Source organism: Rana temporaria, chromosome 2 (genome assembly GCF_905171775.1).
Source record: "Rana temporaria chromosome 2, aRanTem1.1, whole genome shotgun sequence".
Lineage (NCBI taxonomy): Eukaryota > Metazoa > Chordata > Amphibia > Anura > Ranidae > Rana > Rana temporaria.
In genome coordinates, this window is record NC_053490.1 from 489,179,962 (window position 1) to 489,198,507 (window position 18,546).

At 42.8% G+C, this 18,546-nt stretch overlaps 1 protein-coding gene across 1 annotated transcript in view; it reads right to left on the reverse strand.

Moving 5' to 3' along the window:
• TMPRSS15 (transmembrane serine protease 15) overlaps positions 1–18,546 on the reverse strand; it is a 505,254-nt gene that overhangs the window by 61,459 nt on the left and 425,249 nt on the right. Inside the window, exons 20-21 of the mRNA XM_040338815.1 lie at positions 16,184–16,233; positions 8,272–8,437 (exon numbers count right to left, since the gene is read on the reverse strand). Coding sequence (XP_040194749.1) covers positions 8,272–8,437; positions 16,184–16,233 — 216 coding nt within the window. The remainder of the gene's footprint in view (positions 1–8,271; positions 8,438–16,183; positions 16,234–18,546) is intronic.

An 18,546-nucleotide genomic window follows, 5' to 3' on the forward strand; every position in this document is an offset into this window, starting at 1 on the left:
GGTGTTTAATTCAAACATGATTTAACATTGTTTTGTTTAACTAGAAATGTCCTTTTTCGCCATCACCCAAACTAATATTTTTTGAAGATGAATTTCCCACTTTTTTTGGATGTTATCCCCATACCAATTGTCCCCTTGTTTTACTTGCCAAACTGCAATGGCCAGGAGTGCCTTTCTTCCTGATAGATAATGATGATAATGAGTAAGGCCTCGTACACACGACCGTTTTCCTCGACAGAATCAATCAAGAAACTTGGTGGCAGAGCTTTTTTGCCGAGGAAAACGGTCGTGTGTGTGTTTTTCATCGAGAAACCTGTCGAGGAACTAGACGAGGAAAAAAAGAGAACAAGTTCTCTTTTTCCTCGACGGGAGTCTCAGCCCAGGTTCACACTGGGTACGATTTGGTTCGATTTGAGATGCGATTTCACTTGTGAAATCGCATCTCAAATCGGCGGCATTTGCCGGCAATTGTCGGCAATGACACCGTCCTAATCGGTGCGACGCTGCATCTGCGGCTCTGCACCGATTTCAAAAAGTAGTTCCTGTACTACTTTTTGCAATTTAGGGCCGCGATTTACATAGACATCTGTGCAGAAACCTGCACAGATGTCTCTTAAATCGCGGCCGAAATCGGGACTGCCAGTGGGAGTGAAATCGTGCGAGTTCAGCTGAACTCGCACGGCTTCACTCCCGCAGCCCAGTGTGAACCAGGGCTCAATTTCCTCGTCATGTTCCTCGTCGGGCTGGTTTTCGACGAGAAACACGATCATGTGTATTCTAAGAAACCCGCGCATGCTCAGAATAAAATATGAGACGGGAGCGCACCTTCTGTAAAAGTAGCGTTTGTAATGGAGATAGCACATTTGTCACGCTGTAACAGTCTGAAAAGTGCAAATCGTCTCTTACCAAACTTTTACCTAACACGCAGTAACATGAGATTAGCAAAAGCAGCCCCAAGGGTTGTGCCAGTGGAATCGAACTTCCCCTGCCATTGTATGTGTTGTACGTCACCGCGTTTGAGAACGAGGAGATTTGGTCTTGACCGTGTGTACTCAAAGAAAGCTTGTCAAGTTTCTCGACAAGCCTAACAAGGAACTCTAATTGGTTTAAAATGATGAAGAATGTAGGAAGAAACTTGAGGACCCTTTGCTGCAGGAGGTGAGGCTATATTCGACTGTTGAGGCTTAACCACTTGACCGGGCCATTTTTTGCGATTCAGCACTGTGTCACTTTAGCTGAAAATTGGGCAGTCATGCGACATTGCACCCAAACGAAATTGATGTCCTTTTTTCCCCACAAATAGAGCTTTCTTTTAGTGGTATTGAATCACCTCTGCGGTTTTTATTTTTTGCACTATAAACAAAAAAAGAGTGACAATTTTGAAAAAAATATATTTTTTACCTTTTGCTTTAATAAATATCCCCCAAAAAATATATATAAAAACATTTTTTTTCCTCAGTTTAGGCTGATATGTATTCTTCTACAGTACATATTTTTGGTAAAAAATAAATTCTAATAAATGTATTTTGATTGGTTTGCGCAAAAGTTATTGCGACTCCAAATAGGGGGTAGTTTTATGGCATTGTTATTGTTTTTTTTTTTTGTTACTAGTTATGGCAGCGATCTATGCTTTTTATCATGACTGTGACATTATGGGGAACACATGGGACACTTTAGACGCTATTTTGGCTCTGCCTCTCCGTGACACGATTGCAGGCCGCCAGCGAACATTGAGTTTGCGGGGCCCATGGTCACGGAGAGTGCGGAGGCCACGCGGCTTCTTAAAGGAGACGTACAGGTACATCCATTTGCCTACCGCTGCCATTCTGCCAATGTATAATCGGCGTGCAGCAGTCGGCTAGTGGTTAAAGTGTTACTAAACCCAGGAGCCTAAATTTACTATATCTGGTCTCCCAAAGGAAAACAGAACATGGAAATGCAATTATTTTAGTAAATATGAACTGCTAAATACCTTTTCTCATCAGCGGTTTATGGCAATCTTGTGACTTCTGTCTGTGTCTGGCCTTGCACTGGTTAAAGCTTTTAGGAGGAGATTTTGTTCTCCCATGATTGTCCTATGAGGCTGCAGGACCCCTAACCCTCTGTCTGGGCAGTGCTGATTGATCCTGTGCTGATCACATGCACCCTTCCAAGAAAAAAACCTCTCTACAAATACACACCAAACTGAGCATGTGCAGAGTGCCTCCCAGGCTATATTCTATCAGATTAATTGGTGACATTAAAAGAAGGGGAGGAACAGGGGAGACAGGATCAAACTGTCTTTTTACACAATGTGTTAGATTAACCCCTTAGGTTCCACAGTGAATATAACAAGCATGCTTTACTGCACAAACAGTCTGATTTTACTGTCGTGGGTTTAGTATCACTGGCTGGCCATACACTAGAAGATTTTAGAATCAATGTTCATTTGATTACATGACAAATGCCACTCAAAAGGTACTTCTAAACTTAGTTTGCTTTTAGCATACAGTTTTGGAATGAATGTAATTTCCTGAACAAAAAAAAACATTCAAGAAATGTTCAAGAAATTATTTCCACCCTGTTCCTTTGTCACTATGTACGAAAATTAAGGTTAATTTGCCCCACTAAAGATTAGAAAATTGAATAAACGTTCTTGAAACAAAATATTTTGATGAAAACTTTACTAGCATAGGACCAGTTTTACCAACAAGGTATGTCAAGATACCATGAGATAAAGTAAAAGGCATCAATTATATGTGGAATAACTCTTTAAGTCTGGGTTCACACCATTGCGAATTGGATGTGGTTCTCTGCATCCAATTCGCAATAGCAGGAGATTTTGACCGACTCTTTATGGAGCCGGTTCACATATCTCCAATGCGGCTCCGGTGTGAATTTGCACAGGAGCCCTGTGCGTCTTTTGGTCCATTTCAGGTCCGAATTCAGCCCAAAAATTGGGCTAAAATCTAACCTGAAATGTTGAACAGGGATGCACTGGACTCCTGCTGGGAACCGCATGCGATGATGTGAACCCAGCCTTAAAGTGACTTTTCATCTCTCCTGCTACCTGGGCCACCAATCTTTACTTTCCCCATTGATAACGTCAACCTGTGACGAAACGCGTCTGGGATGTGCACTCAGTGACGCTACCGCGCTCATTTCGAATGAGGAAGGGTTCTTTTGCCGGCCGGCATATGTTTTTAATGCTTTACGATTTCGTGTAAATTGTAAGTACAACTTTTTATATCAAAATAAACACCCCCAAACGGTATCACGCTATAGTCTGTTTCTGTTCTGGGGACCTACGGATTTCTGAGTGGAAGGGCTGCTACTTCTTTTGTGGAGGATTGGAGGATTGGAGGATTTCCTGGGCAGCTGGCTTTTCTCCCTTTGAGGATCTGATCAGAAAGCAAAACAGATGGAAACCTCTGGGGATTTCATTACCATGTCTGACCTGGATCAATCCTTTCTGCGAACTATCGTCACAGGGGATGAGACCTGGTGCTTCCATTTTGATCTGGAATCGAAGCAGCAATCAATGGAATTGCATTCACTGTCTTCCCCGAGACTTAAAAAGAGTGGCCTGCAAAAGTCCAAGGGCAAGACAATGTTGATCGCCTTCTTCGACAATGATGGCATCATCCATTAGAAATTGAATCCTGCGGGTAAAACCGTGAACGCCGCATTCTACGAGGAAGTTTTGAAATGGTTGCTACAGCACATCTGCTTTGGATGTTACTGCACGATAACATGCCTGTGCACTGCGCGATCCGTGTGTGCCAATTCTTGGCTCAGCGCAGAATACCTGTTCTTGATCTTCCACTGTACTCCCCTGATCAGTCGCCTGCAGACTTCTGTTTCCCCACCTGAAGAACATTATGAAAGGTACACTTTTTGCAGATGTGGCGGCAATCCAAGAATGTGTGACATCGGTTCTGCGACCAATTCATAAAGAATCCTTTGCTGACTGTTTCCAGAAGGTTCATGAGCGTGGCCAAAAGTGTGTTGTGAAGGATGGGAATTATTTTAACCACTTCCCATCCCGGCTCTGCCATCCTGGGTGGACGTCATATGATGTCCTCAGTCCTCGTGTCCGCCACATCACTTGGTTGCCGATGTGCGTGCCTGGCAGCCGTGATGTGTGCCAGGTACCCACGATCGGCAGTTATAGAGCCAGGAACGTGGATCTCTGTGTGTAAACACAGAGATCCATGTCCTGTCAGGGAGAGGAGACCGATGGTGTGTCCCTTGTACATAGGGACACCTATTGGTCACCTCTCCAGTCAGTCCCCTCCCTCTACAGTTAGAATCACTCCCTGAGGCACACATTTAACCCCTTGATCGCCCCCTAGTGTCAACCCCTTCCCTGACAGTCACATTTATACAGTAATCAGTGCATATTTATAGCACTGTTCGCTGTATAAATGTGAATGGTCCCAAAATAGTGTCAAAAGGGTCCGATCTGTCCGCCGCATTATCGCAGTCCTAACAAAGATAAATCTATCCCCTATTTTGTAGGCGCTATAACAAACCAATCACTGTACGCTTATTGCAATTTTTTTTTACCAAAAATATGTAGAAGAGCTGAGAAAAAAAATATATTTAAAAAAAATGGGATATTTATTATAGCAAAAAGTAAAACATATTGGGGTTGATTTACCAAAGGGAAATCCACTTTGCACTACAAGTCCACTTGGAAGTGCAGTCGCTGTAGATCTGAGGGGAAGCTCTGAAATGAGGGGAAGCTCTGCTGATGTTATCATCCAATCATGTGCAAGCTAAAATGCTGTTTTTTATTTTCCTTTTATGTGCCCCTCAGATCTACAGCGACTGCTAGATATGTGCATTCCCGTTCGTACGAATGTCATTTTCGTACGAAAATGTTCATTTTCGTACCTGCAGAATAATGTGTATATACGAAAAAATTAAAGCACCAAAATACGAAAACGATGGGATTACGAATGAGCTGCATAACGAACAACCGCAAGTACGAACTAACGATCCGACGAAAATACGACAAAAACGAAAACGGCAAAAGAACGAAAATGACATCTATAACAAAAGATTTGCATTCTGTATTTTGTTTGAATTCTTTTTCTGTTCGTATTCAGTCGTATGTTCATATGACATCTAACAAAAGATTTGCATTCTGTATTTTGTTTGAATCCTTTTTCTGTTTATATTTTCATTTGTATGTTCATATAACATCTATAACAAAAGATTTGCATTCTGTATTTTGAAATTCCTTTTTTCTGTTCGTAATTTGGTTTCAAAATACAGAATGCAAATCTGTTGTTATAGATTTCATATGAACATACGAACAGAAAAAGGATAAAAAAAAAATACAGAATGCAAATCTTTTGTTATAGATGTAATTTTCGTTTTTTTTGAATGGACAGTGAGTGTAGTTAGTTAGTGAAGCAGCTTCTCTTTTGTGCTGAGTACAGTAGTACAGTAAAGCCAAATAAACTTTTCTGTGGATTTTCGTCTGAACGGAGATCAGTTGGCCAGACTTTTGAACCTGGAACCCAAAAATGGTTTTCTGATGGAGTTTAAAAACGAAAGAATGTTCGGGAAAACGATCGTTTTTATGTTTGTTGTTAAAAAAGTCTGACCAAGTGTATGGGGCTTAACAATAGTTAATATGGATGAGCCGCGTGTTGAAAGTGCCGCGAATCCCGCGATATATTTACGAAAGTACAAAATGACAAAAATTCACGAAAATTATTGTCTAACAAGTAACGAACATGAATTAAACAGAATAATGAACCATCCCGCATGTACGAAAATAAAACGGTAACCAAAATACAAAACGATCGGAATATGAAAAAATCGCGTCGTACGAAAAACGAATGGGAACGAACAGGAAAACGGGCGTCTTACGAAAAACAAACGGAAACGAACCTACGGAACGATACGAAACGGAACAAAATAATACGAAAAAAAATTCTGTGCACATGTCTAGCGACTGCACTCCCAAGTTCACTTTTAGTGCAAAGTGGATTTGCCTTTAGTAAATCAACCCCATTGTGTTTTTTTCTAAATTGTCAGTCTTTTTTTGTTTGTAGCGCAAAAAATAAAAACCACAGAGATAATCAAATACCACCAAAAGGGGAAAAAAAGAACGTTAATTTTGTTTGGGAGCCATGTCGTACGACCGCGCAATTGTCATTCAAAGTGTGACAGTGCTGAAAGCTGAAAATTGGCTTGGGCAGGAAGGGGGTTAAAAAATGCATGGCATTGAAGTGGTTAAAGACCAATAAAGGTAATTTGTTTGCATCTTCTCTTTTGTTTGTTCTCTGATACCATTCACCAAACTTTGTAGACACACCTTGTACTGTATGTCCAGTTCAGACTGCACTACTCGATTGTTTCATTATTCTGACTGTGAACGGATAAGTAACTAGGGGCCAGATTCACGTAGACTAGCGGCGGCGTAACGTATCGTAGATACGTTACACCGCCGCAAGTTTTCATCGCAAGTGCCTGATTCACAAAGCACTTGCAATGAAAACCTACGCTGGCGGCCTCTGGCGTAAGCCAGCGTAATTTAAATGGGCGTGTGCCATTTAAATTAGGCGCGCTCCTGCGCCGGACCTACTGCGCATGCTCCGTTTCGAAATTCCCGCCATGCTTTGCGCGAAGTGACGTAATTTTTTTGAACGGCGACGTGCGTAGCGTACTTCTGTATTCCCGGACGTCTTACGCAAACGACATGAATTTTTAAATTTCGACGCGGGAACGACGGCCATACTTTATACAGCACATACGTGTGCTGTGTAAAGTTAAGGCACCCAAAACGACGACTAACTTTGCGACGGGAAACTAGACTAGCAGCGACGTATCGAACGCGAAAAACCGTCGTGGATCGCCGTAACTCCTAATTTGCATACCCGACGCTGGTTTACGACGCAAACTCCCCCCAGCGGCGGCCGCGGTACTGCATCCTGAGATCCGACAGTGTAAAACAATTACACCTGTCGGATCTTATGGATATCTATGCGTAACTGATTCTATGAATCAGTCGCATAGATACTCTGAGGCCCCGTACACACGTCCGAGGAACTCGACGGGCAAAACACATTGTTTTGTCCGTCGAGTTCCTTGTGAAGCCGCCGAGGACCTCGGCGAGCCGAAATTTCCCATTGAACAACGAGGAAATAGAGAACATGTTCTCTATTTCCTCGCCGAGGTCCTCGTCGCTTCCTCGGCCGAAAGTGTACACACGGCCGGGTTTCTCGGCAGAATTCAGCTCCGACCGAGTTTCTGGCTGAATTCTGCCGAGAAACTCGGTCGTGTGTACGGGGCCTGAGAGATACGACCGAGTATCTGAGATACTCCGTCGTATCTCCGCTGTGAATCTGGCCCAAAAATACTACTGCTCCAAAGCAGAGTAGAATTTCCATCTCCACCCACAGGTATTCCACCAGAATAATGAAATCAAGAATAATCGTGGACTGGGATTGACACTGCATTCATATGATTTGCTCCCATTTTTTGAAGATGGAGGCAGCTGTCTGTAGGGGGTTCACTGCAAGGTTCCAAGCCCACCACTAGGTGAAGGTAAGATTATGGATCCAACACTGAACAAGAAAATACATTTAATGCATTGTTTAAAATTGAGTAAAGACTACGGCCTCGTACACACGACCGAGTTTCTCGGCAAAAAACAGCAAGAACCTTGCTGGGAGAAATTTTTTGGCCGAGGAAACCGGTCGTGTGTACATTTTCGTCGAGGAAACTGTCCAGAAACTCGACGAGCCAAAAAGACAGCATGTTCTCTATTTCCTTGACGGGAATGGAGAAAATTGGCTTGTCGAGTTTCTCGACGGCTTCACAAGGAACTCGACAAGCAAAGCGATGTGTTTCGCCCGTCGAGTTTCTCGGTCGTGTGTACGAGGCCTACCTCCCATCTGTTGTGTGCGACTGTTTCATTTTTCACCCTCATTTTTACTCTGCAATTTCCTAAAGGGCAATTACTCTTCAAAGATGCAATAAAACATTTCCTCCATTTACTAATGAAGATTAGGTTAAATGTGAGAATTACACATCCATTAAAAACACATTTAATTCATTCAGTTCTATGTATGCGGAGTGCAGAGACCACCACCTAATTAGGAAGACTGCATTGTTAGAGTTTCCGCTGTGCAGTCCTGAATGAGTGGGCTGATCCGTCAGGTCTCTATTCAAGATATCTTATTGGATAAATTATATAAAACATGTTGAATGAGCTTTCTAAAGAATAGAATTTGCTAGACATTAATAAAATATAAAATAACAGACACATACCCGTAGACACAGTGAGCTGCTGACACCAACCACTCATTGTTCACCAGAGATGCTCCACATACTTGTCTTTCATTGTAATACAGAGAGACGATCCAAGGCCATGCACCTACTGCCGCATCCGTTCCACCAACTATTCTTGAGCTGTCCAAGACTCTCTTTCCACATTCTGATTAGAAACATACACAATAAAGAATGCAATATATTGTACTTTAAAGGCTTATTATTCCATTAAATAAGCTATGAAGAGGCCCCGTAAATATGAAACATTTTGTTACACATTCTCATTATTCTATGAAATAAGCTATGAAGACAAGAGGACCCGTAAATATGAAACATTTGTGATACATTCATTTAAATCTTAAAAGCTAGCTTCACTGTTACCATAATATACACTGTGCAGTCAAGGGGTCCGAGTAGATATTGAAAAACTGTGCAGCTTTGTACAGTGTTCATTCATTTTATTTTCATACATGTAGGCTATTGGGTCCCCATGGAAACCTGGCAATAAAACTACCATTTAGCAACCACCGTGCCCTGCATTTAGGCTGAAAATTGGTGCATGCTCACTCTCAGCATCAGGGCCGTCTTAATAGCAGCATGGGCCCCTGGGCAAAGTAATGCTCTGGGGCCCCTACAATGATGACAGTGAAGGTAAACAGACATCAAGTACCATATTTATCGGGGTATTGCGCGCTCCAGCGTATAGCGCGCACCCCTAAAGTGGACCCGCATTCCTGTGGGAAAAATATTTTTGTACTTACAGTTTTGGTGTCTTGCGCGGCGTCCATCGGCGGCCTCGTCGGGTCCGGCGTCCGTCTGCGGCTTCGGGTGTCCTCTTTGTCGGGTCCGACGTCCGTCTGCGGCTTTGGGTGTCCTCTTCGTCGGGTCCGACGTCCTTCTGCGGTTTCGGGGGTCCTCTTCGTCGGGTCCGACGTCCGTCTGCGGCTTCGGATGTCCTCTTCGTCGGGTCCGACGTCCTTCTGCGGTGTCCTCCCTGCTCGTTTCCCACTTTCCCGTGCCGAGTTTGAATACTGCGCCGGCATATACCGAGCGCAGCACATTCGTGTATAGTCGGGCAGGCTCGGCTACTCTCGCGCTCACGTCCTGTACGTCCAGGACGTGAGCGCGAGAGGAGCCGAGCCTGCCCGACTATACACAAATGTACTGCACTCAATATATGCCGGCGCAGTACACTCGTGTATAGTCGGGCAGGTTCGGCTCCTCTCGCGCTCACGTCCTGTACGTCCAGGACGTGAGCGCGAGAGGAGCCGAGACTGCCAGACTATACACAAGTGTACTGCGCTCGGTATATGCCGGCGCAGTATTCAAACTCGGCATGGGAAAGCGTGTATCGGCGTATATCGCGCACCCACGATTTTGCCCTGATTTTCAGGGCAAAAAAGTGCGCGGTATACGCTGATAAATACGGTAGGTAGGAGGCAGAATGCCTACCTTGTGTATCTATCAATCTCAGTGCCATCATGGGGCCCCCAATTTCGGGGCAGCGTGGGCTCAAGGACCAGCTGCTTTGGGGAAAGTGCAGGGGCCCCCATGCAGCCGGGGCCCCTGGGCAGTGCCCAGGTGTGCCCTCTCATTAAGACAGCCCTGCCCATCATTACAGGTGCAAAAACCAACGGGACTTGGAGTTTTCTAGTCAGGCTTCCAGAGAGCCCCAACTGACCTACAGGTATGAAAAAAATGAATGAACATTTTACAAAGCTGAACAGTTTTTTAATACCTACTGTGGCCCCTTGACTGCATAGGCTATTTTTGGAAAAGGTAAACATATACTTTAAGCTTCAACTAAACATGTCACAAATGTAGAATCAGTAAAACCTTCAAGAGCTCAGCCTGCAATCGTCTACCTCCAGCTTCAAAGTCAGAACTCTGGCACGCTCCTCTACCTCCCTTTTGGTCATTGAGGCTGCCCATTGCATTGAACAACCTATGGTAAAGTAAAACAGAGCTTGCAGTACGAGAAGAAAATCAAAGGAACATGCAGGCAACTCTTTTTTTGCTTAAAAGAGACCATTCAGTGGCTGAAAGGACGGCTTCCTCCACGTGTTTAGGTCTGATAACGTTTTTAATTTTCAGTGCCACACACTCTTCCTTGCTCTGTTATGTTTATAAGAACTACTGAGTTTCAGACGTTCTTCTTTAACCGCTTACCGACCGTCGCCTGTACTTATACGTCGTCAGAATGGCACGGCTGCGCAAAACAACCTACATGTACGTTGCTTTGAAATTGCGGCCGTGCATGTGTGTGCGTGCCACTGCCGTCAAAAGTGTCCGATGTGTCCGCCATAATGTTGCAGTCGCAGATCACCGCCATTACTAGTAAAAAAAAAAAATATTAATAAAAATGCCATAAAACGATCCCCTATTTTATAGACGCTATAACTTTTGCGCAAACCAATAAATATATGCTTATTGCGTTTTTTTACCAAAAATATGTAGAATAATACATATCGGCCTAAACTGAGATAAAAATTAGTTTTTCTATATATATATTTTTTGCAAATATTTATTATAGCAAAAAGTAAAAAATATTGCTTTTTTTTAATCTATTTTTGTTTATAGCGCAAAAAATAAAAAACCGCAGGAGGTGATTAAATACCACCAAAAGAAAGCTCTATTTGTGGGGAAAAAGGACGTCAATTTTGTTTGGGTGCAACGTCACACGGCTGTGCAATAGTCAGTTAAAAGCAACGCAGTGCAGAATCGCAAAAAATTATTCTGTCATTGGGCAGCCAAATCCTCCGGGCTGAAGTGGTTAAGAGGTGGCAAATTACACATTTGGCTCTAGTTTTTGTTGTTTCTGTAACCAGTTTTATTCATATGGGCTCTGGTATACTAGCTTGCACTTCTGTGTACAGTCTGTAATGGGGTTTCTTATTTCATCTGTCTCTAATGACTTGCTTCCTTACCAATCGTCTGTATCACATATTTGTCATGCACAGTATGTGTTATATCGAACAGATCTTGTGCTGCTTATTACTTTAGGGTGAGTTTCACACGAACAGCTGTTTTGCCGCAGTTAAAAGCATAATGTTCTGTGAAATTCTAGGCTCCAGGCACTGCGATTAGCTGCATTTGTACATTGCGATTACGTGCGGTTACATGCGGCTGCGTTTAGCTGCGGTAGTCATTCCCATAGCAACCCTTTTTATTTTTATTTTTGATTATGATGTGCTTCCTGTTCTTTTTTTTTTTCTCACGCTGCTATCCGCAGTTGACACAAAAGACTGCGATTACCTGCGGGTAATGTGCATGGTAATGGTAATCGCTCTTGGACGCATTCAATTCTAACGTAAAGAAAACGCAGCTAAACGATGTGTATGAATGGGGCCATAGTGTGCTGTTAGCTGTGGTAGAAAAGTAGAAAATCCGTAGCTAAAAGCACCATTCTATCCGTGTGAAAGGGGCCTAAGGCTGGCCATACACAGGTTGAAGGAAACAAATTTTCTCAGACAGTGTTGATGTGGGAATCCCTCCTGCTGGGCCATTATCTTCTCCTGACTTGAATCTCGGCTGGTTCCTGCTTAACCACTTGCCGACCTCCTCATGTAAATATACGTCAGCAGAATGGCACGGACAGGCACATCAACGTACCTATACGTCCTCTGCTTGACGCGGGTGGGGGGTCCGATCGGGACCCCCCCCGATACATGCGGCGGTCGGCAAGCCTCGGGGAGCGATCCGGGACGACGGCGCGGCTATTCGTTTATAGCCGCTCCGTCGCGATCGCTCCCCGGAGCTGAAGAACGGGGAGAGCCGTGTGTAAACACGGCTTCCCCGTGCTTCACTATGGCGGCGCACCGATCGAGTGATCCCTTTTATTAGGGAGACTCGATCGATGATGTCAATCCTACAGCCACACCCCCCTACTGTTGTAAACACACACACACTGAACCCTAAATGTTACAGCGCCCCCTGTGTTTAACTCCCAAACTGCAACTGTCATTTTCACAATAAAGAATGCAATTTTAATGCATTTTTTGCTGTGAAAATGACAACTGTCCCAAAAATGTGTCAAAATTGTCCGAAGTGTCCGCCATAATGTCGCAGTCACGAAAAAAATCGCTGATCGCCGCCATTAGTAGTAAAAAAAAAAAAAATGCAATAAAACTATCCCCTATTTTGTAAACGCTATAAATTTTGCGCAAACCAACCAATAAACGATTATTGCGATTTTTTTTTACCAAAAATAGGTAGAAGAATACGTATCGGCCTAAACTGAGGAAACATTTTTTTTTTTAGATATATGTTTTTGGGGGATATTTATTATAGCAAAAAGTAAAAAATATTGCATTTTTTTCAAAATTGTCGCTCTATTTTTGTTTATAGCGCAAAAAATAAAAACCGCAGAGGTGATCAAATACCACCAAAAGAAAGCTCTATTTGTGGGGAAAAAAGGACGCCAATTTTGTTTGGGAGCCACGTCGCACGACCGCGCATTTGTCTGTTAAAGCGACGCAGTCCCGAACTGTAAAAACCCCTTGGGTCTTTAGGCAGCATATTGGTCCGGGGCTTAAGTGGTTAACCGGCTGGGATTCAAACCTTATATGGCCTGTTTAATGAAATATGTTCAATTTAGGTGTGTGTCTTTGTATGCATTGATGCTGTTAACATATGCCCTTTTCATGACCAATAAATACTCTTTTGGATTAATAAAAAAAAAGCCCATTTGGGAGAGAATGATAAAGGCTCTTGAAAGCCCATCCTATGAGCCAACTATTCCCATCTTTGCGCTGCTCCTCCACCTTCTTTACTCCGTTGCATTTCCCACACAATACTCTGTGTAAGTTCCATGTCAAAGCTTAGCAATATTAATGATGTCAATGTCATTTGACATTATTTGGGCCTGGCAAATGGCAGCACCTTATTATGGGAGAAGAGCACTTGCTTGTCCCTAAGCCCAACAAATTTACGGTGTCTTTGATGAAAAAAAAGAGCTGTAAGGGGGCACTGCAAAGGTGAGGCGAAAGTAGGTCAGAGGGTAGACTAGCAAGACATTTTTGGGGTTATTGGATTTACTAAAATTGGATCATGCTAAATCTGGTGCAGCTCTGCATAGAAACCAATCCACTTTCAGGGTTTTATTGCCAACGCTTAATTGAACAAGTTAGAATCTGATTGGCTATCATGTACAGCTGTATCAGATTCTGAGTGCACCAGTTTTAGTCCCCCCCTGTCAGCCTTCCCTGAATGACCAAAGTGACAGAGTCTGTAGTACAGGTGCACTTTAATGAAAGGCAAAAAATGGTGCTTAAAGTGTTACTAAACCCACAACAGTAAAATCAGTCTTTGCATATGCTTTGTATATGCAGTAAAGCATGCTTGGTTTACTCACTGTGGAACCTAAGGGGTTAATCCTCTGCATTGTGTATAAAGGCTGCTTGATTCTGTCTCTCTGATCCTCCGCATCTTTCACTGTCCAAAAAATAACCTGTTATTTACAGAGCCAAGCGGACAGGCTGCACATGCTCAGTTTGGTGTGTATTGCTAGAGAGGTTTTTTTTTTCTTGGGAGAGTGGCATGTGATCAGCACAGGGCCAATCAGCAATGTCCAGACATGTCCAGACAGAGGATCAGTGGGGAATGAAAACTCCTCCTACAAGCTTTACTAGGAACTGATATAAGTCACAAGGATGCTCTATATTGCTGAATCGAAAAGCTATTGATCTGTTTACATTTACTAAAATGATTGCATTTCCATGTTCTGTGTACTGTGGGAGACCAGATATAGTGAATGCAGGTTTCGGGGTTGTAACACTTCCACCCAAAAATAGAATATCCGCTTTAGGTACTCGTGTCCCCCTTACATGCCACATTTGGCATGTAATTTTTTTTTGGGGGGGGAAGCGGGTACCTCGTTTTCACAGGTACCCAGCTCTCACCTCCTCTCATGGCGCCGCGGCGCTGGAAGGAAGTTCACCTTTACCCCCTCGTCACAGGTCCCAGAAGATTGCCTGGCCATTTATAATGCGCAGTGCGGCTCGCGCATACGAATGAAGCATGAAGCCACAGTCAGGCGCCCACACTTGCAATGCCATCGCCGCAGAGGGAAGAGGGAGAAAAGCAAGGCTTCGGGTGACTTTTTGTAGCTGCTGACTTTTACATGGGTGTAACTCCGCTTAAGTATAGGGTTGACAATTGTGGATAGATACCTAAAGTGTTTCTAAACCCAGGATTCACTATATCTGGTCTCCTACAGTACACAGAACATGGAAATGCATTTTTTAAAATAAATATAAACTGCTAAATACCTTTTCCCATCTTGTGACTTCTATCAGTGTTGAGCCGAGCACTGGTTAAAGCTTGTAGGAGGAGTTTTCATTCTCCCTTGACTGTCCTATGAGGCTGCATGACCCCTGACCCTCTGTCCCTCTGGACAGTGTTGATTGGCCCTGTGCTGATGACATGCACCCCCCCCCCAATTAAAAAAACTCTCTAGCAATACACAGCAAACTGAGCATGTCCAGAGTGCCTCCAAGGCTCTGAACTATAAGCAGATGGATTGTAGACTGTGGAAGAAGGTGAGAATCAGAGAAGACAGAATCAAACAGCCTTTTTACACAATGTGGAGAATTAACCCATTAGGTTCCACAGTGATTATAACAACCATGCTTTACTGCATATACAGACTGATTTTACTGTTGTGGGTTTAGGCCCCTTTCACAAAGTTGCGCAATTTTGCTGTGATTTTAGGGAATGCGTGTGTACATTTGAGGTTTATGGACCTCAACGCGCATCACATTCGGACCAAAGTGGTACAGGGACTACTTTGAAGTCGGTGCGACTTGAACCCACAAACATTTGAATGGTTATCCTTGGGAATCATGGGGTACGACTTGTCATGCGACGCTGATGTCCAAAGTCGCAGGAAAAGTCGCACAAGTGTGAAAGGGGACTTAGTAACACTTTAATAGTAAGAAATGTGGTTTATTGACACATTTTATATGCTAAAAAAAGAAGACAGCTTTAGAATAAATTATATTTTAGTAGGTATAACATTGATAAGAAGCTTTATGATTCCACACGCATTGCTTGTTATTTCTCTCGCTATATAATACAATTTCTAGATATTTTGTTATTTGTACACATTCTGGCCCGGATTCACGTAGAAGCGCGTATCTTTGTGCGGGCGTAACGTATCCTATTTACGTTACGCCTCCGCAACTTTGACAGGCAAGTGCCGTATTCTCAAACCAAAGTTGCGGCGGCGTAGCGTAAATAGGCCGGCGTAAGCCCGCCTAATTCAAATGTGGTAGATGTGGGCGTGTGTTATGTAAATTTAATGTGACCCCGTGTAAATTACGCTTTTTATGAACGGCACATGCGCCGTCTGTGAAAGTATCCCAGTGCACATGCTCCAAATTAACCCGCAAGAAGCCAATGCTTTCGACGTGAACGTAAATGACGCCCAGCCCTATTCGCGAACGACTTATGCAAACGACGTAAAACGTGAAAAATTTGACGCTGGCCCAACGTTAATACTTAACATTGGTACGCCTCATCTACGCCTCATATAGCAGGGGTAACTTTACGCCGGGAAAAGCCTAACGTAAATGGCGTATCTGTACTGCGACGGCCGGGCACATTCGTGAATTGGCATATCTAGCTGATTTACATATTTCTAGACGTAAATCAGCGTACACGCCCCTAGCGGCCAGCGTAAATATGCAGTTAAGATACGACGGCGTAAGAGACTTACGCTGGTCGTATCTTATACAAATGCTGGCGTATCTGATTCTTTGAATCAGGCGCCAAGATACGACGGCTTGGACTCAGAGTTACGACGGCGTATCTGGAGATACGCCGGCGTAACTCGTACGAGAATCCGGGCCTATATGTCTCTACACTGAATATAATATAAAAACGTCATGCGTCATTAGGAGAAACAACTTACCTCTGGGGTTGCATCCAATATAAATAACATTCTGATTGGCACACTGATTACTGCAAGAAAAAAAAAATATTTCACTCACAAGTTTTTAGTAGGAGCAAACTCTTTTACTGCTTGTAAATTAGAGCTTTTAATGAAGACCTTTATTTACTGCTTGATGTCATCGTGAGCTAAATGCATTCTTGTTGACAATAGTGGCTAGGCAGAATTGTTTAGCAGACCGGCGGTTGTTAGGTATTTACTCACGTTGCTTGTTTCTCATACAATGGAGATTAAACATAATTATTGTAAGAAAAAAGCTAAAGAAAACATGCAACATGTAAATAAGCAATTAAAGGGCTTCTTTCATTTAATTCCTTTTTTGACTGGGACTATTAATATTTTTCAGACTGGAGCACATTTTGGGATTTTAGGATATGTATATACAATGAAAATAACAATAAAAGCCCAATTTAAAGCAGAACTAAATACAAAAATTATACAAAAACTATGAAGAGGCAGATTTTTATTTATTTTTTATTGCAAAAGAGATACACAATGTTTTTTCTGCAATAAAATAAACTTACCGTATATACTCGAGTCTCAAGCCTAGTTTTCAGCCCTTTTTTTAAGGCTAAAAATACCCCCCTCTGCTTATATTCGAGTCAGTGTACCTGAAATTATTGACAGGCTACGGGCGTCCATTGTTTATAAGTCAAGGTCTCCTCCTGGTCCCTTCCGTGATAGGCGTTTCTCAGCAGACACAGTTCCACCTATCACGGACGTTCTCTCATCCTCTGACTCAGTTTCCCAGCAGACACTGGGGGTTATTTACGAAAAGCAAAGCCCCCATGTCCCTCCTTAAAGAGTACCTGTCACTGCCTAAGCCTATTACTGTCACAAGGGATGTTTACACTCCTTGTGACAGCAAAATTTTAAAGCACCCAATCCCATAGCTCCCAACTGTCCCTGATTTCGAGGGACTGTCCCTGATTTGGGGCAATGTCCCTCTGTCCCTCTGTCCCTCATTCCTCCTCATTTGTCCCTCATTTTGGTCTGATATATAAAGTTGTATATAAAATGAATTTTTTATCTATCAAAAGGTGTTTTCCAGTGCTAAACCTTTCATCTGTTTCATAAAATGCTGCATTTGTAAATTCGAAAAGCCAATATAAAGGAATAGTAGCAGTAAAAAAAGCACTTGTGGGTTTAACCAATCTTGTTTTTTTGTACAATTCTCCTTTAAGGGGGCATTGCAATGGGTTTGTCCTATGCCTGCATACTTTTGCTGATAGGTGTCCCTCATTCCCATCTCAGAATGTTGGGAGGTATGCAATCCCTCTGTGCTCGCTCGCAGAAGCAAAGGCATACGTAAGTCACACCCGCTAATGTAAACAGTGTTCAAACCACACATGTGAGGTATCGCCGCGATCATTAGAGTAAGTGCAATAATTCTAGTACTAGACCTCTGTAACTCTAAACTGGTAATCTGTAGAAATGTTTAAAGTGTCGCCTGAGGAGATTTTTCGCCATTCCAGGAGTGTGCGCAATTTTAAAGCATGGCATGTCAGGTATCTTATTATTATCTTCATTTATTAGCAGGTGAATGCGGCCTTTTATGCATTCACATACATTGAATTCAGCCCTTAAGTGGAAAAAGGTTGCTGACCCCTGTCCTAAACGATCCTAAAAACCTATGTGTACATGGAGTCGAGTTTAGGAGCTTTGGCAAAAAATGGCAAAAGCTACATGGAGCTTTATTGGGGAGAAATCAAGGGTGGTTGGTAGGGGCAGTAAAAGCACATTGCAACTACCTATTTTACCTTGAATGAGCCCTAAAGCCTTGTACACACGACCAAGTTTCTCGGCAAAAACCAGCAAGAAACTTGCTGGGAGATATTTTTTGCCGAGGAAACCGGTCGTGTGTACATTTTCGTTGAGGAAACTGTTGAGAAACTCGACAAGCCAAAAAGAGAGCAAGTTCTCTATTTCCTTCACGGGAATGGAGAAAATTGGCTTGTTGAGTTCCTCGACAGCCTGACAAGGAACTCGACGAGGAAAACGATGTGTTTCGCCCGTCGATTTCCTCGGTCGTGTGTACGAGGCTTAAGACTTTTAACACCTTGTCGCACCCAAAGGCATTTAGCTGATTTAATTAAAGTTCAGTTAGGCTAATAATTTTATGAAGTAACAAAAAAATGCATTTTTGTGGGAACATATTATTATTTTTTCATAGTATGCTATAAAAAAAAAGTATTTTTAATAATGACTATTAATTAGCAAAACTTTTTGATTTCAGATACAATGCTAAAATATTCTCCTGCTTATGCTTATTATAAGGCTACAAAATGTATATGTTGTTCATACATTAGGTCTGATTTCCGAAA